This window comes from Colossoma macropomum, unplaced genomic scaffold (genome assembly GCF_904425465.1).
Source record: "Colossoma macropomum unplaced genomic scaffold, Colossoma_macropomum, whole genome shotgun sequence".
NCBI lineage: Eukaryota > Metazoa > Chordata > Actinopteri > Characiformes > Serrasalmidae > Colossoma > Colossoma macropomum.
In genome coordinates this window covers 13620897-13644475 of record NW_023494798.1, presented here as the reverse complement: position 1 = coordinate 13644475, position 23579 = coordinate 13620897, and the positions used below count along the sequence as shown (strand labels likewise).

General features: G+C 39.6%; 1 protein-coding gene and 1 non-coding gene across 2 annotated transcripts; one reads left to right on the top strand and one right to left on the bottom strand.

Annotated features, from left to right (window-relative positions):
• Positions 1-354: 354 nt before the first annotated feature.
• LOC118818581 lies at positions 355-486 on the bottom strand. The gene has a single exon (XR_005008095.1).
• Positions 487-1781: 1295 nt separating this feature from the next.
• map2k1 (mitogen-activated protein kinase kinase 1) lies at positions 1782-22100 on the top strand. The gene is made up of 12 exons (XM_036585448.1): positions 1782-2140; positions 10602-10812; positions 12972-13118; positions 14356-14433; positions 14622-14673; positions 14750-14874; positions 16423-16630; positions 16827-16891; positions 17009-17067; positions 17253-17298; positions 20175-20284; positions 20829-22100. The coding sequence occupies exons 1-12, from the start codon at positions 2058-2060 to the stop codon at positions 20833-20835; spliced, it is 1191 nt and encodes a 396-aa protein (XP_036441341.1). The 5' UTR covers positions 1782-2057; the 3' UTR covers positions 20836-22100.
• The last annotated feature ends 1479 nt before the right edge of the window (positions 22101-23579 follow it).

The window sequence follows — 23579 nt, the reverse complement described above, 5'->3', positions numbered from 1 at the left end:
GCTCAGTGGGAGAGTGCTTGTGTATGTCTATGCAAATCCAGCAATTATCTAGCTCTGCTCCCAATGGCACCACGCGGGGGGGCTATACACGATCTGCTGAGTAAACCATTCTGTGCTGCAGGACTGTCCAGCAACTTTTAACTGATATATTAAACTTCTACCAGTAGTGACACTGCAGTAACATGGTGCTGATTTATGCTGATCGTTTCAGACAACTGTCACATACTGCATGCTGATCTATTTTGGGCCTACCATCATATGTGAACAGAGAGAGTGGGCTCAGTTATTTTTTCAGCAATTAAAAGCCTTGAGCTGACATTCATAAGAAACTCTACTTTACATGAAGCTATTGAGTTTGTATGAAACCATCGCACAGGTGATCCAACTACTTGGCAGGTCCCGTCGGTAGGAGTCATGTTTCTGTATGTGACTGCCATTGACTTCAGTACATTTAACTCACCACTGAAGCCAGTGCAAGGCTATCACACGTTTGCTACTCTAGCTGTGGCTTGAACCCACAACCTTCTGCTTTAAAGTCACAAGCCTTAACCACAAAGCCACCAGAAACATATAGGAAACCTGTGTGGCCTGCAGCACCCCTAACAGGGGAATGACATAATTTTTTCAGAACTTCTGCATGCTAACACAGTCATTTGTCAGTCTGATGTAAAATGGTTCACTGTAAAGAAACTAGCAACTCATATTTTCTTAGTGGTGATTTTTTAGTGGTGAAACCAACAGGGATCACAATGTCTACAACACAAACATAGCCATTCTATTTGCTATCCAGGACTGAAACTTCATGGTTTTGCTTTGCAATGGGAATTGCCTTAATGGTTACCAATATCCACAACTAGTTTCCTGTAAAACACCTTCAGATCCCATTAGGAAACTGTCAGATGCATCTATAATCAGTCTCAGAACACCAGTTAAACCATTAGAATCCTTTGGACTGTGATGTCAACCCAGGAAAACACTAAATACCATTAGTGACTACTGGACACCACCAGCAGAGACTTTTGATGGTTTTTGTGTGTTTTTTTTTTCAGCAGGGCCCACAGGCGGCTGCTGGGTTGATTAAATAGTGGTAATTGTGAAACTATATTTTCTGCCTATATTTTTTCGCGCCAAAGACAAAAGTACTGTACTGTCAGCTAACATTTAGCCAAAAAAACATGACTCCTGAACGATTCGTGAACGATTCTTTGTTTCTGAACAACTGCTTTCCGTGAGCCGGATGAATCGATTCTCCCAGCACGAACGAACCAGAAGTTTTTTTCATCTACACACAAACAAGCAGATCTGTTAACTTAGCAAACCTTTTTTGTATGTTATCATCTGGCTACAAATTTCCACCATCTAACATTTTTTTTAACTATACCTGTCTGACTCACAGTTCTGATTCACTTCACTTTTTTGACGCTTTCCTTCGAGAGGTTGAATCAAAGAGCTGAATAAAACCGGTGACATCCGGGTAGCTCGCGCCAAAGCCAAAAATACTGTACTGTCAGCTAACATTTAGCCAAAAACATCACTCCACCTTCTCTAAACACAAAAAAAGTTAAATCGACATTCGATTCACTGAAACAGACAGCTGAAAAGAATCGGTTCGTTAAATTGCATTGGATTAATCGATTACTGAATCCACACTATCTGCAGTTTGTGTGCCAGTGATCCTTTTGTGACAGTTTATCTCCCGGCAGATGGCGCCATTGTCCAGCGTTAGCCACGCTGTCCGGAAGCCAGATGTAAATATTTTCGTGACGCAATGAGCCCATCTCCACAGTCATATCCACCCATAGTGGTTCGGTATTCGTGGCTGTGTTATCTGGACAGCGGCTTAAAACAGCGCTGTAGTAGTCAGGAAGACTTTTATAGCTCATTTAGCGTTGGCGTTTTCGTGTGTATTTCTCTCAGAGAGACATTGGGTGGGTGTGATAAGCTGCATAACCTATGCATCAGATCGCTCTCTCTACAGCACGCTGCTGTTTCTGCGGATTGGGTTTCTCGCCTTGATTTATTTCAGATTGCTGTAAAGCTAGTCACCAAGAGCCGTGATGCAGAAACGGAGGAAGCCAGAGCCGATCCAGCTCAATCCCATTCCTGATGGAAACGCCGTGAACGGAACCGGTGCCTCGGAGTGAGTAGTTTGGCTATGTCCAGTACCTTAACCTTTAACAGGAGAATAAGTGAATGTTGCTCTAGGCAACGAAATGTTTTTAAATACTCTGTTAGTGGCTGCATCGAACTGACCACTGTACTGCATATAACTATGGGTCTGAAATGTGGCAAATATATGAAGTATATAAAGTATGAAGTATAGGCCCATTGCGGAATAGTAGGTGGATGAGTTACAGAAGAATTTACACCTGGCATTTGATAAACCACTTACATTTAACAATCTTAACTGACATTTCCACTGGTTATTAAGGGTAGTAGATCAGTGTTTAAGGATTTATTTCTTTGCAAAATCTCCAGTGGTGAATTAACACCTATAGTGATGAACTCACTACAGCGTTTGTATAAGTCTATGTGGAATTAAATGAACAAAGTAGTGTGAATTCACTGGGGATTTGTGTTGTTGCAAGTGGTCTTGCTTTCACAAAAAATCAGACACCATACCCATCCTTCTCTAAAAGTAGAAGGAAGCCCTTATCACGGTAGGAACAGAACAGCCAGCAAACAGCAATGATTCTACCTTCTAATAATCTGTCCAGCCTTTCTTGCCCATTCACAGCCCTAAGTTAGAAGGACAGATTCGGTTTCCAGTTGGTAGTATACAAGCTGGGCATCACAGAGAGATATTAAAGCCCTGCAAGGGTCTGTCAATAAGGAATATAAGGGCAGAGGATGTCCAGGACCCAAGCAAAGTCTCATGAACTCCTGGGAATAAATGGAGATGATGAACGGTTGTGACAGCATGCTCCACTTCTTGGAGCTTCTCATTTCATGTTGTTATGCAATCACGGTGGATCAGTTACAGTGACTATCACTATAAACAAACGAAGCCCAGCTCTGTGTGTCCGCCTGTTTGTTCAGAGGCTGTCTGGTGACCCCGAGGGCTGCCTATCTGTCTGCCACCTTCGTTTGGCAGGCCTGTGGTCCTCGTCCTCTGTCCCTGAGCAGAGAGCCAATCGAAGCTCTGGCGGCCTGGACTCACTGGTGCGTGTCATTGCCTCTTGTTTCACAGGCGCTCCAGGGCTCAGACACTTCTCTTTCACTCTCACAGTTTGGCCTTGAGAGACCATTACTGATTTAAAGGTAGAGGATGAGGTACAGAGGCGTTCTTTTACACACAGCACTGCAGAGATTTGAGCCTCTTTTCAAAGTGAGGCGGGGTTGTGTAGGAGGAAATAATGTTTCACTTGGTTTTCTTTTTTCACCGTATGTTCACACATTGGGCATACAGATTGGAGATCATGTTTGAGGTGTTTACATCTAGGTAATTTTTGGAGTTTATTTGTAACAAAGCTGCATCCCACCCCACACAGAGCAGAGTTCATTTTCCTGCCTGGGTGACCACACCACTATACATTGATAAAGGTTTGGATACATTACATGACTATTAATGCATTAAGAAGACTGCTTTCTGCACTGTTTTTTGGGCAACTGAAATATTGGGGATCACACACTAGTCAACTTTTAAGTTGTTGCTGGACTAAACCCAGCTCACAGAATTCACGCCAACACACGCATTCTCTCATTTCTAGGTGATGCAAATAAACAAACATGAAGTGGCCTGTTGCTGATGCTGCTGTTTTTGCAGCCGTTTGCAGTGACAATAAATAAAAAAAAAACAACAGGTAAAACAGTCAGTTATGGATGTGATCAGTGTGGTAGCCTTTAGGGGTTCTGATGTACATGCATTCAATTGTGCTTAAGCCTAAAAAGCTTTGCTACACATGTGAGTCCATCTGCACATTTGCCCTTTTTCTTTTTGTTTAATTGCTGTATTTACTTCTTTCATGCTCTCAGCTTTCATTTGCTGTTGGACGAGTCAATCTGCATTGAGTTGTTGACCATTATACACTACTAGATTACGTTCAGAGTCTGAAAAAATCAGTTTGCTGTACTGTGACTGGTCTGATATGCGATACGGAAGGCGAACGATCTGAGTCTGTGCCTTTCAAACACTATTCGATGCTCTGTCCTAAAACATAGTCTCAACCAGTCTGACAATCAGGGCTAAAATCAAGGAAAAAGTTGTGTAGTATAACCCTGGCCTAACAGTCCTTGGGCAAGACTCCTAATGCTAAATTCACCTGTGTCATGTGATTAAACTTTAAGTCACTCTGAACAAGTGTGTCTGCCAAATGCACGCATGCAATTGTGCTCCTAAAGTGTAATAGGAAAAAAAATCGGTCACATTTCTTGAGCAATACAGGAGTCTGTACAAAAGGTGTAATGGTCAGTACACTTGAGAAAATCATTTGGATCCAATTAGCCATTTGGTTATTTTCTTAAGAGGCCTATAGCCTACTTCAGTCACTCAGTGAGAGTAGTTCGGACACAAACTAGGCAACTCCGTAGACGAACCATTTGTTACTTCTCTGGGTATGAGGTACACAGTCCAAGGATTAAATCCCCAAAGATATGACACACTTTCTGCCGCATTCAAGTGAAGTATTAGCATCTTTACAGTGGGCAGCATCAAACCACTTGTGAGCTACAGCAGGGCAAGAGCATGCAGCTCATTGTACTGAAGAACGGGTTGGTATGAAGGGCTGTGTTCAATGTGACAAACGCGTAGAGCACATTCCTTTAGTGAGGCCCGGACAGGTTGTGGCGAGCAGACTTTGGAATGCATGTCAGTGGAGCTATGATTCAAGCTTGCGGAAGCCGGTTTTATAGAGAGAGGCTTTGTGGAATGCCTCTTCCTGTGGTGAGTAAGAGAAACTGGAAGTCACAACTGACCAAAAGTGTGTGTGTGGGGGGGGGTTACAGTAAGTCCTTTTTCCGGCTCACTAATATTGTTATGTAGTGGCAGTCATCCGGACAGAGGACTGTCATATATCTGAAAGCGTGTCTCCTTTTCTTATTATCAGAATTAATTAGCATGACAAAATCTTTTTGCATATAGATGTATGCAAAGTTTGTGTGCTGCTGGTCACATGTGAACAAACTTCAGCACAGTTTCATGCACAGTTAAGTTTATTTGCTGAATTTAACATCTATAATTTGAATTGTGCACTAAAATGAGCAGAAAATGCCTTATTTAAGTTTGTTCCCTGCAGGGGATGTGTTAAAGCAGCACTAAATTGATTTTTTTTGTTAAAATGGAATGAAGTAGCATTACTGAGTCATGCTAAAAAAAGTGCATGAAATATGGTGTGTGTGCTGCTGCACATCACCCTGTAATACCTGAAAAATTCACTTAAAAGTCAGAGGTGTCTGGTTGGATTTTTAACCATGTCATATGTCTTTATGTGTTACCATCAAACACAGTCTCAAAAAGAAGGTCTGGCTCGATGTTTAGGTCTCAAATGCAAAATCAACCTTACACTGATTAAGATATTATGACAATAATAGATCATTCACTTACATCTTTGGAAGACATGTCCTTCACCAAGTTTTGACTGAGTTCTCTTTCGATACTCTTTCAATGCACTTGCGAACATCTGAGGGGTCAAACCACATTATTAAATATTCTTCTACAACTACACAATTTCACCAGAGAGGCCTCCAAATCCCCATTTTTTTAAACATAATTTGTCCAGGGTGTTTTGCACACACCTGCACATGAGTGAATGGTCTTGGGTGTCAGTGAAGTTTTGAAACTCAACAGCAGAGTAAAAACCCTTAGAGTCATCCTAACTTTCCCCACCCATACGGCACCCCGTTACAAAGAGATAATATTTAGCCCTTGGTTTGATTGGATTTAGTACAGCACAATGTGCAAAATGTTGAATACAAATCAATGTATTTGTTTATTTTTCAGACAGTATTTTAAATGTGTTTTCTAATCCATCAGATTTAATGTGAAATATCATATATTGTGAAAAATTCGTTAAGTATTGTGATATTTCCATATTGCTTAGCTCTATGCATTATATACATATCCTACCTTAACCCTTGACAACCTCAGCACCATAAAAGTTTTGTACTTTGTTTTAAAAACTGAAGCATGCAGCTTTTGTAGAAAACACTTTATAAAATCCACTTAGTTTAACATGACTTTGTAGGGAGCTCCCTTTCTTTCTTTGTCACTTGCTACAAAGTAAGGACATTTTTGTTCTGTTAATGTACAAACATACACAAACCTAGATACATGGCAGCTGTTTCCCAGTGCTGATTCCTATTTATGACTTATAAAAGAACTACTTTCTTATTAAAGAACTACTATGTGCTGCAGCCTTTGCACTGTCTTTTCTGTGCTTGCTGTACAAAGCATACATACTGCACACTGTGTGTCCTGTCTCGTTGTTCTTCAAGAGCACTAAAACAGAGAATGTGATGGCTCCAAAAAACATAAGAAATAATGCAATGGTCCACAGTGCCACTAAATCTGTGTGTTAGCGACACATGGGACTTGTTCTGCCACCAGCCAGACCACACACGGATAAGCAGGCCAGCGGCTGAAAGAGCACGGTTAATTATTAACCACTGGCCCTGTATCGGCACTACCTGCTCTGTGCCTCAGAAGAATGTGTACCTGTCTGCGGTTTAGCAAAGCCCAGCCTCAGCTCACGTTCCAACTCTGCACTGGTCCACATTCACACTCAAGACGAATCAGCCAGCACCTTGCTTCACCACACGCCCGCCTGAGTGTACTTCATGTACACTTAATTTGAGGCTGTATGGATGCTTGTGTCATTGCACAAGCATGAAATTGGAAAACATAGTCAAACTCATACTGACACTAAATTTGGGGTTGAAGTTCCAAATAAATAACCAGAGAAAGCTTCTGTCAGACTGTAAACCTTCTGTGTACGGAGGTTGGTAGTTACTAAGTGGCTATATTTTACTCTGTTCCCTGTACCTAAAGGTTCCATGTTTCACTGATTTTAGACTTCTGCATTATTACATTGTTAGGATAAAAACAGTCATTCAGAGTGGTTTGCTGCGAAGTGTGCCATTGTTCAGAAACAGAATTGCTTACTGCAGTGATGATAGAAAGAGGTCCAAAGCATTTAACTCCAGCTATTCCATAAAGTGCTTACGAATAAATTGCCTGATTCCTTAGACATTGTTTTACAACATGTCACCACTGTCCAAAGAAAAACATCCATCTCCATTTTTTTGATTTTTACTTTTCTATGTCATTTGAGCCTGGCAGTTTCTCTTTACACTGTGTGGCAATATCATGATGAATGGAGTATAACAGAAATGGTCCAAAACTTCTTGGAATAAAATCACTTTACTTTAGCTTACATTGAATGTATAGAACATTTTTGGCCTCTTCTGTAAACTTACCATTTTGGACAGCAACAAACAGGTTTTTGGTCCTTCTGGCCTAAAACATACTATCTAAAGTTAATCCTTGGTACATGGAGGGGCCCTTTAATTGGAGGCTAATCAAGTACATTTGTAAGGAAAGAAATCTGCTTTTCAGTGTGTTCCATTTTAGTCATTCATACATTTTAGCATAACCTGTCCAGGGTGTATCCTTCCCTCCACACAATGACAGCTGGGATAGGCTCCAGCTCCCCCCGTGACCCAGAAGGATAAGCGGCTTAGAAAATGTGTGTGTGTGTGTGTGTGTGTGTGTGTGTGTGTGTGTGCATTTTAGCATACTAGCTAGCATACTAATTCCTCCTCTGAGTTTAATTTAATTTTGTTCTGCTGGTCACATGAACTTCTTTGCTGCCAGGCGCACTTTGTTATTTTTTTAAAGATCTGTGGTATTCCCCTTTAAAGTCAGCATGAAATGCTGTGTGATGTATTTTAGTGGGAAACAATGTATCAGGGAGGGTCTCTTAACAATATGAGTACTTTGTTCAGTGATAGATGGGGATATGGGGGAGGGCGGTGAAATAATATATTATTGTTTAATATTACTTTTCCCCACCTTTTGGTGCGTGCTGGCATATGCTGCATTCAGGTGGAAAACAGCAATTTTTCCACCTGTAAACTGCACTTGAATGGATGACAAAGTCGCATTTACATCTGATAAACTTACAATTCTAGATGATACATGAGTTCAAGAGATATGACATAACACGACCTTTAACCTTTTACATGAGTGAAAAACATTAAACTTATAGTGAACGTGAAAAATAATATGCCTGACATGCTTCTGTTATCTCTATGCTTTTTAACACAGCAAAAAGGTCAGTACTGATTCCAGGTTGATTTCTGAGTGTTTTTAAATGCGAATACTTTTAATGATCCAACATCCTACATTTTTCTACATTTTATACGTGTTTTATTTTTCCCTTCAGGCCCGCTTATAACATTTGTGTATAATTCCCTTAGAATTACACAGGCCTTTTCTCTTACTGTGACTAAGACTGATATAAATTAGCTTTGTTCTGATTGGCAGCCCTGAACTGGGCCTCATTCAAAAAGCACTCATGACTTCAGCATGAATGGGCGGTGCTAAATTGCTGCAGGCCGAATAGGTGGGCATATGTAAATGAGATGGTTCTCATGACATCACAGAAACACTGAATTCAAAACGAGCTGTTTTAGCAGTATTGTTTCCATATATGCACTATATGCACTGGACAGTGAATAATGGAAAACTTTAAGGTCACCTGAACCACTTTCACTCTGCATTTCCAATTCTCCCCATTTTCATTTAAGAGAAGGGAGGCATCTAACAAATGTGAGGTCCTGCTAATAAATGCAGGCCTACTAAGCTGCACTACCACAGCAGCTGTATATGGAACTCAGTTTTTGGCCCGATTCGTTTTTCCTCTGGTTGTCTGTTTATGTTGGGTTGCTACTTCTTCGCGAGTCATTATTTCACCAGAGGAGCAGCACTTTTACCTGAGGATGTTTTCTGGGCTCCTCTGCTCTCCACTGTGAGACTCTGACCACTGTTGCGTGTGCTTGCTGCTTGTGCCGTGCTTGAGCGCGCATGAGCGAACAGGCCGTGGCTGTGGACTCTCCCACGTGCAGCGCGTGCAGTTTTCTCAGGGCCGCGCGCCATCGTCGCCTCCTCTTCACACGGCACCCACGCCGCCCACACACTCTCTCACTCTCTCACTCCCTCTCTCACACGCAGCGGCCTCGTCTCCATGGATATGACGGCCGTGTTGGCGAAGAAGAGAGCACTTAACCCTCACACTGCTGTGGGTGGAGAGAGAGAGAGAGAGAGAGAGAGAGAGAGAGAGAGAGAGAGAGAGAGAGAGAGAGAGAGAGAGAGAGTGTGAGTGCTCTCGAAGGCCCTCACCTCTCTGTGTCGTGCTTTTGGTCTAATTACAGAAAAAGAAAAAAAATCAGCTTTTATATTCTGAGTGAGATTTTGATGTAAATTTATGTGTAAGAGCATCTCTTCTGAGGTAGTGGTGGTGTTGCTGAGATGCCTATAGCAGTGGAAAAGACGTATTTTACATCTGAATGGCTGGGGTCCTTGAGACGGGGTTTTTCAGTGCTCTCTGGTGCACCTGGAACACACTGGAGCACATACTTTTCTTTTATAACAATGTGACATTTGTCACTGCTGTTTGGAGCCTCCATTCGCACCAAAGCAGTTTCAGTACAGCCTCAAGGAACACTGCGGATATCAGGAGCACTGAAATCAGTATCTCAGAGATACATTTGAAATGTTCACATTAGAGTTTGAGCCGTTGAGAGTTTGAGCTTTTCATCATTTAATAACAAAAAGGGCCAAGACTGTTCTGTGTGTATAATATTTGCCTACATTGTTTAAAGGAAGGCTTTACATTCTTTCAACCAGTAATGCTACAAATGAATAGGAGGAGAAAGCATGATCCTCATTTGACCTCTAGCATCCACTCATCATCAAGAGTTTTTGGATTCCTTTGGGCTGCAGTTCTGCAGTGGGAGAAAGGAAGAGGCTGTTATGGGAGGAGAAGAAGAAGAGATGGAGAGTAAGGAGGGTCAGGGAGGTTCATTCCACAAACGGAAAGCTAAGGAAATGCATCACCATGACAACAGAGCCGAAGGAGAGGCACACATGCTCATAGGAACTACCGGCTTCCTCAAGCAGAGTTCAAAGTGTCTGCTAACCGTTCTACACACACACATTTATTTTGGCCATACTGTGTACAATGGCCCATTCAGTCATCTTACCTTTGTCTTGGCTGAAAATTGGAGCATGTTCCTGAATCGTTATTAATGTTCCTTTCCATTGATCCCAAGTGGGGAAATTCTCATTGCATCTACAGACAGACCTATTGACTACGTGCATAAAAGCAAGCACAGCTCAGGACAGTGATGTCATAGCCTGCAAATATACCTTGCAGCACAATGACTCAATGGAAATTCCATAGATGCTTCTGGATTTTGTGGTTTAGATCACAGTATATGACATTTCTGTTTTTGGTCTTGGCTGTCTATATTTAGCTACTGGGCTAAAATACTGCATTTAGGATACCAAAGCCTTCTTCCTTAAAATGCTAGACCTTTTTTCTGAAATTTTTATGCAACTTTTTTTTCTTATGACTGTAATTTGTATGTGTTTTTGTGTGTAGAACAAACCTGGAAGCCCTGCAGAAGAAGTTAGAGGAGCTGGAACTGGATGAGCAGCAGAAGAAGCGTCTTGAGGCCTTCCTCACGCAGAAGCAGAAAGTAGGGGAGTTGAAGGACGATGACTTTGAAAAGATTTGTGAGCTGGGTGCCGGAAATGGCGGAGTGGTCTTCAAGGTTTCACACAGACCCTCTGGACTCATCATGGCAAGGAAGGTAGATGCAGCTTTCAGCACATTGATATTATGGGAGAGTTCTGTTCTGTTTGGTGATTTGACACACAGCACTGGACAACAATAAATCCATCTCATTTACCATCCACCAATTATACACATTTCTCACAATCATACAGTGGTCAGGACCCCCATGGACCCTCACAGAGCAGGTATTATTTGGGTGGTGGATCATTCTCAGCACTGCAGTAACACTGACATGGTGATGGTGTGTTAGTGTGTGTTGTGCTGGTACGAGTGGATCAGACACAGTTTTTAAGCACAAGTTTTTGTCCACTCACTGTCCACTCTATTAGACACTCCTACCTTGTCAGTCCACCTTGTAGATGTAAAGTCAGAGACGATAGCTGATCTGTTGCTGCTCAGTTTGTGTTGGTCATCCTCTGATTGGTGGACTATTCTCAGTCCAGCAGTGACATTGAGGTGTTTAAAAACGCCAGCAGCACTGCTGTGTCTGATCCACTCAGACCAGCGCAACACACACTAGCACACCACCACCACATCAGTGTCACTGCAGTGCTGAGAATGATCCACCACCCAAATAATACCGTCTCTGTGAGGGGGCTAACAAAGCATGCACAGAAACAGATGAACTACAGTCTGTAATTGTAGAACTACAAAGTGCACCTATATAGTAAGTGGAGCTGATAAAATGGACAATGAGCATAGAATTAAGGAGGTGGTCATAATGTTATGCCTGACTGGTGTATATCCACATCAATAATAATATTGAATAAGGAATAAAAGTTGACCTTCACGTATTCAGCAAGAGAGAAAAGGCATATGTGGTTGATAACCACAGACCGAAAGATGATTGTGAACCGATTCATACCAATCTGAGTCGAGTCTCAAGTCTCATCGGTGTGAGTCAAGTCTCTGGGATCCAAGTCAAGTCTGGAGTTTCTTGGGTGCAAGTGTGAGTTAAGTCTCTAGGGTCTGAGTCAAGTCTTGGTCTGAGTCTGAGTCAAGTCTCGAGTCTCTGGGGTGTGAGTGCAAGTCGCATCTGGAGTTTTTAGTTTTTTTAGAATTTTAGTTTAGTCCTGTTATTAGCTGCAGACATTGCATTTCTATAAAAGTAAACCCTTTCTAAAAACGTCAGATTGACATGGCTTCAAAAAACAAGACTTTCGAGAATAAACCTTAAGTATGAATGGCAAAACTGGAGCGCAGTAAATGCAGTGTTTTAAGGAAAGAGGCAAAACAACTTGTTTTTTGGTTAGCCTGTAGTTTATACGGCATGTAAACTTTCTAGACAGCAGAATAACTACCCCAGCTGAAAGTTTAGTATATTTTACAGGATGTGTAACTACAACTTAAAGGTTGGTAGTTTGAAATTTAATCAGTTTCGTTCTTTTGTTTTTTCCTCAGGCCAAAATTTCATGAGTCTTAAGTTGAGTTAAGAGTTAGTCAACATGTGACTCTCACTAGAGTCTCCATTTCTGTCATGGACAATAATTCTGAAAGGATTTCCTGTACATACAAAAAGACAGAAAACCAGCTGATTTGAGACACACTTTTGTTTGTAGCCAGTGGACAGAGTAGTGTGTAAAAAATGATTATCCGTGGTAATCAACCGTACAGTACAGATGTGGCAGGTAGAATATAGGAGGAAAAATGCTAGAGTATTCCTTTAAAAAGGTCTCTCCTCACCATCCTTGCACAGAGATATCTGCAGCAGTTTTTCAAGAAGCAGCTGCTAAACAAAGCTGTGCTGTCCCCTGTTCTCCGATATCTCTGGAAGGCATTGATTTTTGATTTCATCATGTCTTTTTATAGAGCACAAGGCCACAAGTTAGATTCCACTTTCTGCTCTCTGAGTATGGGTTGTGTCCTGGGAGCAGTTTATGACAGAAGAAAGATCTGACTGTAGCTCATTAAATGGAAGTTAGAACAAAGATCGCTTATTAAATTATGGTGTTTGTAATCTGGGCTGATATATTCTTTGCAGACAGTGTTTGAACATGGCTGAGTGCATGACAGTTCACATTACACACTGTATTTCTGCTTGACTGAGCTGCATGCAGCACTCACGCATGCTGCTCTGGTGCTGCGTGCCTCCTGAAGCCTGGAAGCAGAAATCACACCACAAACCTTTACAGAACTACAGTTCCCATCAGCCATTTCTCTTCTGTGATTTCTCAGCTCATTCACTTGGAGATCAAGCCAGCCATCAGGAACCAGATCATCCGGGAGCTGCAGGTTCTGCATGAATGTAATTCGCCTTACATTGTGGGCTTCTACGGGGCCTTCTACAGCGATGGAGAGATCAGCATCTGTATGGAGCACATGGTACAGCTCTTTCACTGTTACACACACCAGATTCACATTAAACGTCAACTAAATTCTTAATTTATCCAGAAAGAGTAACTCTGCATATCATCACTGTACACTGTTTTTACAGCTGCCCTTTTACGCTGTGTGAAATATTTTAAAGATGTGAAGCACCTCATGGAAATGGTTCCTAACTCACTCCCTCACTCACATTTAGCAGTTTTAACATTCTCCACAAGGAACATTAGAAGTCAAATAACTTGTAATACTTCATAAGAGCAGTACTTTGCACCAGTGACACTGCGTGTCCTTGTTGAATGGACCAAAAGACATTTGAAAAAATGTTATTTTCAAGTTTTTTTTTAAAAGGGACAAATAAAATACACCTTATTTAACATGTAAGTGCTTCTCAGTACTTATTAGGCAATTTCCAGGCACTTCAGACAGGTTTTTTGTATCAAATGCTTAAATAATTTAAACTTAAACTAAAGCAAATACACCCCCATGTATTACTCATATTACTTTAAAATCAGTAGCAGCACTATCACTTGAAGCCATGTAAAAAAAATGTACAGTGATTTGTGCTTTCACTTGAGCATTTCCACAACCAACAATAATGCACCTCATGTTGCTAATTACTGAGTGAGCTAATCAGCTACTGTAAACAAAATAAAGCTGGGAGTTGCTGGGACATTTTTAGCATCTTATGTTTCTAAAAAAAATGTTTTGAGGATGCTGACAAAGCAATTAGCATACATATAGGGATAAATCCATCTGAGTATACTTTGTGAACTAGTCACTGCTGGAGAAAAAATGGAACAAACCGTAACACTGCATGTATTGATATATTTTGGAGCATCTAGAAAACATCCAAAACACAGACGTGATTTTCAGTGAACGCCTCCTTTAATTTATTTTAAAATATGTTCAAAAGTTTTTTTTTTTATTATTCTCCTGTTAAAGTTATGTTTTTTCCATCTCCTATGAAGTTTGCTCCTCCTTCAAAGTTGTGAGATATGAGGTTTTCTCATGACCATGACAAAATGTTAACTACAGTTAATTATGGCCTTGACTTTCTCTTTTTTTGTCTTGTGTATTGATCAGTTGCGGAAATGTACTTACTTATTGCTTCTTATATCTGTACAGCTGGAACGGTATACATAGTCTACATACTGGCCTTATTCATTGCACATGCTTTTTATAAATTCTAAGGGAACTGAGTGCACTGAACATTAACACTAATTTCCTAATGCAGGATGGTGGCTCCTTGGACCAGTCGCTGAAGAAAGCAGGCAAGATTCCAGAGCAAATATTGGGCAAAGTTAGCATTGCGGTGCGTACCACAGTTACCCCTCTCTTGCAAACAGTCACATTTGAATTAAGTGGTTGGAACAGTTCCAGGTAGATTGCAAAGGAATTACAGGCCATCCTCTTGGCTGTTCCCTAAATAAGAGAAATTACATCCTATGGCGTGGGCTAATAACCTTCTTTAAATAAAATGTCCTGCCTATATGCTTACAGGTGATTAAAGGGCTGTCCTACCTTAGAGAGAAACACAAGATCATGCACAGAGGTGAGCAGGTTCAGTCCCTCTTTAATTCCATCCTGCTCATTTCTGCATTACATGAGTTCCTGTTCCTGTCTTGCAGATGTGAAGCCATCCAACATCCTGGTGAACTCACGGGGTGAGATTAAGCTGTGTGACTTTGGCGTGAGTGGGCAGCTTATCGACTCCATGGCCAACTCGTTTGTGGGCACCAGATCCTACATGTCTGTGAGTCAAGCTTCTCTTGTTAATCACAATCCTGGAAAGCTGTGTAAGGGAAGCTGAACTATTTTTCCTAGTTATGAACCTTCACTGCTCATTATCATGACACATTCCATACCTACTATATCTTTTCTTAACATTTTAAATATATTTTATAAACATGCCATTTGGATTGTCTCTCACTGAGGTTCTTTAAAAACACATTTACATATTTACCAAGATGTAATTCATAGATGTGCTTATTTCCTGATTATGAGCTGCCGAACGTTCAGACACACCTTGTGAGCCTAAAAACGGATCCATCTGGCTATTTCATTTCAATTTTCATTTTATTTTTCAGTCTTCATTTTATTTTTCAGTCTTTTTCTCTTAGCATATCAGTGACAGTTGGAGCAAATATGAAAACATGATTGTCAGAAATTTCCCTTTTGCTTGTCCATTTATCCACTTCACTCTTAAAGAACAGCGTTTCTCAAAGATTCTTTAGGAAAGGGAATGCAACCATGACAGCGCAAAGAACCATTTGAATGCTTTTTTATTTTTATGTGTGCCATCATAAAGTTACCAGGTTAGCTTCAGTAATATCAATATATAATAATAAGTATCAATAATAATGATGATAATAATAATGATAAATTTATTATTATTATTATTTATAATATCCATGATGAATGACCTGTGGTATATTGTCGCTCTAAGATCAAAGCCTCTCAGCTACATATTTTCCTGTTTTTGGTTCTTTTTACATCATTTGTCCTATATTTTTTACATTAATAATTAATTGAATTAATATACATTAATAAAATAATTTATAAAAGGGCTGTATAGTGCTATGCAAAAGTCAGAAACCACCTTTTTGTTTATTCAATTTCCAGTACGTTATGAATATTTATGTATTTATATATTTTTCAGTGTTGGAAAAAAAAAACATTTAAGCAAACTCTTTACTTTGGTTCACTTCCCTACAGCTTCCTGACAGCTACATATCCTTCCAGACCTTTCCTTTCATAACAGAAGTACTGTTTATCTAATGGTGACTGTTTTGGTGTTCTTCAGGTCTTCCATGGTTGTTAGGAGTCCCAGTTCCTCTATGTCTTTTAATCATTTTTGAACTCACATTTTGGAAACTCCTGAATTTTTCCCTTTTTTTTCTTCTATATGCAAGTGGATTATCTTATATATAATCTACTTTGAAATATTTCCTGAAAAATGATCAACTTGTACCTAATGGCCTTATTGGAAATTAAATAAATAAAGAGTGGTCTCTGATTGATGCGTAGTTATTTACAAGCCATAGAACATTTTTGGTAGTGTACTTTTTTAAAGGATGCATGAAAAGAGATTCTTTGAAATTTAAAGGAATGTAGATTTGATTTAACCATGTTGTAAAGGACTGGATTATTAGCCTCTATCAGCAGTGTGCCTGTGGTCAAACTTTTCAACTGGACATTAGAGTTGTAGCTTCTCATAAGATGTTTGCTTGAACTGTTTGTTGCCATACCCCTTCCTCCTGGCTCAGACTCATTTCCTCTCTCCCTATCTCTCTCTCTCCAGCCGGAGCGTCTGCAGGGCACTCACTACTCGGTGCAGTCTGACATCTGGAGCATGGGTCTGTCCCTGGTGGAGATGGCCATTGGGCGCTTCCCCATCCCACCTCCTGATGCTAAAGAGCTAGAGCAGATCTTTGGCCTCCCCATGGAAGGAGACCCCTCATCCAGCGAGGCCTCTCCCAAACCCAGGCCCCCAGGCCGGCCTGGCAGCTGTAAGTGCTTCCCACCACAGAACGAAGGACCATCTGGGAACTGTCACATTACCCACTTGTCTTAGTAAAGGATATAATCACTTATGTTAGGCTGCGGAACTGCAGAGGCTTTACTAGGCTACATTCCATCCGCGAGCTCTGGTTTTCTGTATGGATGCTTGGCTGTTATTAGTAAGAATGTCTTCTTGTTTTACAGCGTACGGACCTGACAGTAGACCCCCAATGGCCATCTTTGAGCTGCTTGACTACATTGTCAATGAGGTATGTGCTCAGCTGTTTCGGATGGACCACCATGCCTTGTGTGACACTAAATGAATTAAGGTGAGGATTTGATGGTGGGCTTACTTTGGCCTAACTGAATCATCTTTCTATTTTCAGCCACCACCCAAGCTGCCAAGCATCTTTGGCACCGAATTCCAAGATTTTGTTAACAAATGGTAAGAGGCAACTGTGGTTTGATTTTAAAGGCTAAATGCTGGACTGCAGCTTACAGGATTTGAGAGCTTTTTAAGTTACTATAAGCTCTGTGTGCCATCTAGTGGTTCAAATGTGAACAACATTAATTTGACAGGCCAGTTGGCCTGCATGCAGTGGATTGACTTAACTGTGTTTTTTTTTTCAGCTTAATCAAAAATCCAGCAGAGAGGGCAGATCTGAAGCAACTGATGGTGAGAAAATTCACAAATTTTTTTTTTTTTTTTACAAAAAAAAATTAGTAGTGTTGTAGTACTTGAGTCCAGTCTGAGTCCAAACGAATGGTCTTGGTCTTGTCTTGTTGTTGACAGTATCTTGGCCTTGGAAATTTTTCTTGAGATGATGAGTGTTTTTTGTCCGTGAAAGCACGGCTGTTTAAAGTGAAGGGCATTTTAAACCAGAAGCAGCTACTAATGTTAACATAATGTGCTGTTAATATATTAAGCTCAGTGATACATATTGCTTAGTAGGCTAACCAGGGTTTAATTTTGTTAGCCTTATACTACCTAATATATACCTACTCTTTTATTTATTATTCTTTTTAGTATCACAGTGGCATGCAGACAGAAGCTCTGATATCTTTACATCAACATCAAATATCAACATTCACATGTCTAAAATTAGATCTGCATGCAGATTGGCTAACGGAAACAGGTCACTCTCTGCTCATTCAGCATTCAGTCAATTAACATGTTATTTAATTGAGCCTAATTAAGAGCAGAAGAATTATCTTACCGTCATTTCCTTACAAAAATCAGAAAACCGATCTGAACTAAGGCTACATTCACATTACCAGGTTGAAGTGGCACAAATCCGATTTTTTGCCCTAATATGACTCTGATGTTTTCAGAGCTGTGTGGACGCACAAATCTGACTTTTTTTTCAATTTCCGACCTGAGCCACTTTCGCATGTGGTCGAGATCGGATATGTATCCGATTCGTGGCCATGCGACCTTAGTGTGAACGCTCAGATCGGCATTCATGGGCTTTTTTCCCATTGTGCATGCACCATCGTTCAGTGTTACCCTGGCAGCAGCTGTGAACAGATGTTAAAGCCTGTGTAAATGGTGGGAAAGCAACACATCTCACCTTTTTCGCTCTCGCTTTAGTTATGAACCACTGAGAGCTGTTTAGAGTTAATTATATTCGCAGCGAAGGCTCGTTCTGCTCGTTAGTTTGTTTGCTGTTCATGACGCATGCGATTAGTTCACGTGAATGTACTGATTAAGATGTGCGCATGCGGGTCATTTCAGGACACCGTTTCGTTCACATTAATGACAGATTTGAGTCACTTACCTAAACGAGTATGAACCATCATGTCGGAGAGATTGGATCTGAGCAAAAAATCAGACTTGAGCAATGAGGCTTGTAATGTGAACGTGATATGCTAATGTATTTGTTATTTATAAATTTATTATTAAGGAATCAGCTACAGATAAATTCAAAATCTTTCATTTTTTTGTTTTTTATTTTGACTTTTCTTCAGAAAAGTGTGTTAAAAAGTGAAATCTTTCTTAAATATGATTTTTAATATGACTAAGAAAAAAACTTGAGATAAATGATAATTGTCTTAATTTTTTTCTTAACTTTTCTCTTAAGGTGGTATTCTTGAAAAAAATTTGTTCAAGTTTACCACTTGCTCTTACATCACGACAGTCTCACACTTGTCTTAGACTGTAAAACTTAACAAGGTAAACCTCTTAAAATTTAACTTCTGAGTTTCACAAAATATATTTGTTAAAATATTCCAAGGATAAAATAAACCTAAAATAAATCTTCTGCTTAACCTTCTCCACCATCACATCTATTTTTTTTTCTTTTTTTAAAAAAGTTTTTTTGCCTTTAAGAACATTCTTATTAACTCCTTAGTGTTTGTCTGAAGATCTTTTGTAAATTTTTTTGTTAGAAAAGCTTTTGTGAATCTGGCCCCTGGTCTCGGACTGGAACTTGTCTAGCCCTCTATTGTATAAATTACTGCTTAAACATGCTAAAAAAATGTGTTAATATGTTTTTGTTATTTAAAATTGCTTAATCAATGTAAATATTTGAAAAAAAAATGTAAAGAGGGGTAGTTGGTAAATTGTTGCTGTATGGCAACAATGCTCAAACATGGAAAGTACCATAACATCTTATATTTCTCTAAAAACATAATTTTATTGAAAACAAGATTAAACAAATCCAATGTACACTTAGTGGAATATATAACCCAGTATTTAAAATAATTTAAAATAATTAATTAATTTCAATTATTATTTGGAATGTACATTAATAATAACATCATAATAAGAATACCTAGGCCTGATATGGGGACATCATTTTCTTGATCGAAACTTATTTAATTTCATTTAATCATTCTCATTCAATATCATTCATTTCATTTAGTCATCATCAACATGTTTTGATTAACTAGAAATTGATACATACATACACATAACATATAGATTGGGTGGGATATCGCAATTCCTTCTGGTAAAACTATGGTTTCCAGTGGTGTAATTTACAATTCAGACAATATGTAACAGTTACAACAGTTTGGAATTACAAAATATATATATAAAAAATGTTTTTTAATGTAGTCAAAAGTTGCAATTATACTTTCAGAGTAGCCTAGTGCTTTGTACGTCAATTACAGTCCAATAGGTTCAATGCACACAGATCACTTCCATATTCACATATAGTTGCCATACGGCAACAAATTCATTTGACAATTTTACAAAAAACTTACCAGATCTGGTTTTAATAATGCAAAAAGAAAGTTTATCTACCCCAGATAGTATTTCAGACAGTAGAAGGCATATTGCCTAAATATTGAACAGTTAGTCAACTTTTGAAGCCCTCATGTCATGACCTTCTCAGTGTCCATAGAAAAAAGGAGTGGAAATAAGATTTCCTGGTCATGTATTGTCATCAAATATTTGTCCTTTCAAAGTAAAAGACCCTTTCCACAATTAAACAGTAAAACATGGATTTTATATCGCTGCCTTTTAGAAAGATAAGATAAAGTATGAATAAATTCACCATCACACAAAACTCACCATCAAACAAAACTCCAATCTCTTGTTCCCCTTAGGTCCATCCCTTCATAAAGAAGTCGGAAGCAGAAGAAGTGGACTTTGCAGGGTGGTTGTGCACCACCATTGGCTTAAATCAGCCAGTGACCCCGACACACAGTGTGGGGATGTAAGAGGGTCTCTCTTTCTCTAAGCTAAACACACACACACACACACACCAGTGTTTCTATGTGGGCTCATGTTTAAAAGCAGTTTGCCAATCAGTTTAGTAGCCAATCACTGCCTCTTTTAACCCCTCACCAGTACTGAGATGAGGTTTATAAAACGTGCTGCTGTAATAATCGCGGCCTCCATTCAGTAGCAGAGCTTTTTTGAATCTTTCATACAAAGTCAGTGTGATCAGACTGACTTGAGTTATGTAAGGAATATCGACCTGGTCTGAACTATTTCTCTGCTGAATGTGGCCCTGATTGCACAAATTATGTTTTGCCCAAATAAAGATGTCATTTCAAATTACACAATTGTATTGAAGGTTAGGCTTCATCAGAAGCTGGTCAAAATTAATAGCTGCTCCTTTATGTTGTATTTCTTGGTGCCACTAGAAAACATTCTCAGACTGGGAAAACACACAGTGCTGCTGGATGCAGCAGAAACTAGGCCCTTTCTTATAGGATAAACAGTTAGTAGATCCCAGCTAAACTGTTTTGTCCCAGGGCCTGAGAATTCCTCGCTGCTCTCCTGGGAACGGAAAAGCCATCAACTGCATGCCGATACTGCAGAAACTCGCTATGAGTGAGACTTCAAAGTGAACAACAAAGGCCATTTTTACACAGGCTGAAATGCTCACATCATGTTTGCTTTTTATTTAATTTTTTTTGCCTAATTAAATTGGTGTAGTTAAGCTTGGTATAGGAAAGTAATCATTTGTTAAAATTAGTCAGTGTAAAAAAGAAATGAATGTCATCCAAATTGCAAAAGTCTGCTGGGCTTTTGTTTCTCGCTATTAGCTACTTTATGCATTACTGCCTGTTTAAACGTACTGTTGTGGCCAACTTTACTGAGAACAAAGCTTTTTTATATCTCAATTTTTAAGTGTGCTCTACATTGCTGAAATTTTAAGTACTATTTGAAATTTGAAGTGTTAAGACCATTTTAATAAAACTGTAAACAACAAAAATAATTTTGCTTTGAAATGCATTTGAGTTTTAAAAAAAAGGAATATGTTTAGTTTAGTCACAAGTGTATTCTGTTTCCTACTCTAGACTTTTTTTTACATTTCTATGCTTTTGACACCAAAGCTCATGTCCAAAAGCAGTCCTGACGAATAACATCAGAAATGTTACTACTTTTATCAGCAGTAATACTTTATTTGAACTTCTTTCTTGCCTTTCTTTGCCTTTCCCTTTAGTTCAAGTGTAAAGTTTGTGCAGACCTATAAATTTGTCAGTTGAGAAAACTCAATGAACTGTTATAAATTATAATAAACAATTTATTTAACTGAAAATTGTTGAACGTATTGTCTTTCTATGGCAAATACACTAAAATTTCACACGTAGGTGTGAACTCTAAGCTGCAATAGCATTAAATGACTCAATCCCAATCCTAGTCTTTCCTTTTAGTGTTTTTCCTGCTCCAACACATCAAATTTAGCCTCTATAAGGGCCTGTTAATGAGCTGATAAGTGGAGTTATGGATGTTGACAGCAGGAAAAACAGTGCAGTAGGGGTTCTGAAGGACCATGTGTGGAAAAAATGGTCATGTAACTGTGACTATTCTCACACTAGTCCTAGAAGTACTATTTCAAGAAGGAAATATTGTGACATAAGGTTAAATGTTATTGCGAAGAGTCAGACTAAAACCAGAAAGGACCACTGCATTTAAATTCACATCTTTCTGTAGTGTACACTGTTCAAGCATAACAGTATGACCACCTCCTTGTTTTTACGCTCATTGTCCATTTTATCAGCTCCACTTACTATATAGGTGCACTTTGTAGTTCAACAATTACAGACTGTAGTCCATCTGTTTCTCTGCATACTTTGTCAGCCCCCGTTCACCCTGTTCTTCAGTGGTCAGGACCCCCATGGACCCTCAAAGAGCAGGTACTATTTGGGTGGTGGATCATCCTCAGCACTGCAGTAACACTGATGTGGTGGTGGTGTGTTTGTGTGCGTTGCACTGGTATGAGTGGATCAGACACAGCAGTGCTGCTGGAATTTTTAAACACCTCAGTGTCACTGCTGGACTGAGAATAGTCCACCAACCAAAAATATCTAGCCAACAGTGTCCTGTGACCACTGATGAAGGACTAGAGGATGACCAACACAAACTGTGCAGCAGCAGATGAGCTACTGTCTCTGACTTTACATCTACAAGGTAGACTGAAGGTAGGAGTGTCTAATAGAGTGGACAGTGAGTGGACAGTGTTTAAAACTCCAGCAGCACTGCTGTGTCTGATCCACTCATACCAGCACAACACACACTAACACACCACCACGTCAGTGTTACTGCAGTGCTAAGGATGATCCACCACCCAAATAGTACCTGCTCTGTGAGGGTCCATGGGGGTCCTGACCACTGAAGAACAGGGTAAAAGGGGGCTAACAAAGTATGCAGAGAAACAGATGGACTACAGTCTGTAATCGTAGAACTACTACTACTATAGTGCACCTATATAGTAAGTGGAGGTGGTCATAGTGTTATGCCTGATCAGTGTATTAATAGTGTTACAAAGGGAAAATATAATTTTATGTCACTGTTAAACACTCTATATCCCACTTTCTTCTTGTATTTTATCCTCTGAAGTGTGGTTTTATGAATGAGAACAGTAATAATTCATTTTTGCACGACCGTGTTCCAACCTCTTTATCTTATAGAAATGTGCAAGTTTTGTCCTGCTTTAGTCAAACTGGACAGATTTTGTATGAATTGTGCCTCTTTTAGTCTGTTTACAGACTAACAATGCATATGATGAACTGTTTCATAAATGGGGAAAATCACTGAGCCAAGTAAACATGCAAGGCGATCCATACAGCAAACAAACGGTTACATGACAGCAAGTTCTTCTGCAAAATTCAAAACTTTGGGTTACAAACAAGTTTGGCTGTATGGTTGTAGGATTTCACACACTAGTGTGTCAGAAAGCTGTGCTGTAAGCAGGGCTTGATCTGATGGGGGAAAGCAAGGGAATACCATCCCCCCCACTCAAAACTCATCCCTTTCCATTAATGGAATGTGGTATCATCTACAGTGTTCTACATATTTAAATTCCACCTGTATTTAAGACCATGTTGCCTTGGTTGTATTGTCCCCCCAGCAGGTTGTTTGAACCCTCCACCCCTTTAAACTCAGACCAGTGCCTAGCATTCAACTTGCTCAATCACTCGTTAGAATATCTTGTCTTTAACTGTGAGATATACTGCACTGTTTAACATGAGACTGTTCCAGCAAACAGTCTAAACAAG

Coding starts and splice junctions, on each gene's coding strand:
- map2k1 (XM_036585448.1), top strand. CDS start 2,058: ATGCAGAAACGGAGGAAGCCAGAGCCGATCCAGCTCAATCCCATTCCT. Junction 2,141..10,601: donor AACGGAACCGGTGCCTCGGA/GTGAGTAGTTTG, acceptor TTTTGTGTGTAG/AACAAACCTGGAAGCCCTGC. Junction 14,434..14,621: donor TGGGCAAAGTTAGCATTGCG/GTGCGTACCACA, acceptor ATATGCTTACAG/GTGATTAAAGGGCTGTCCTA.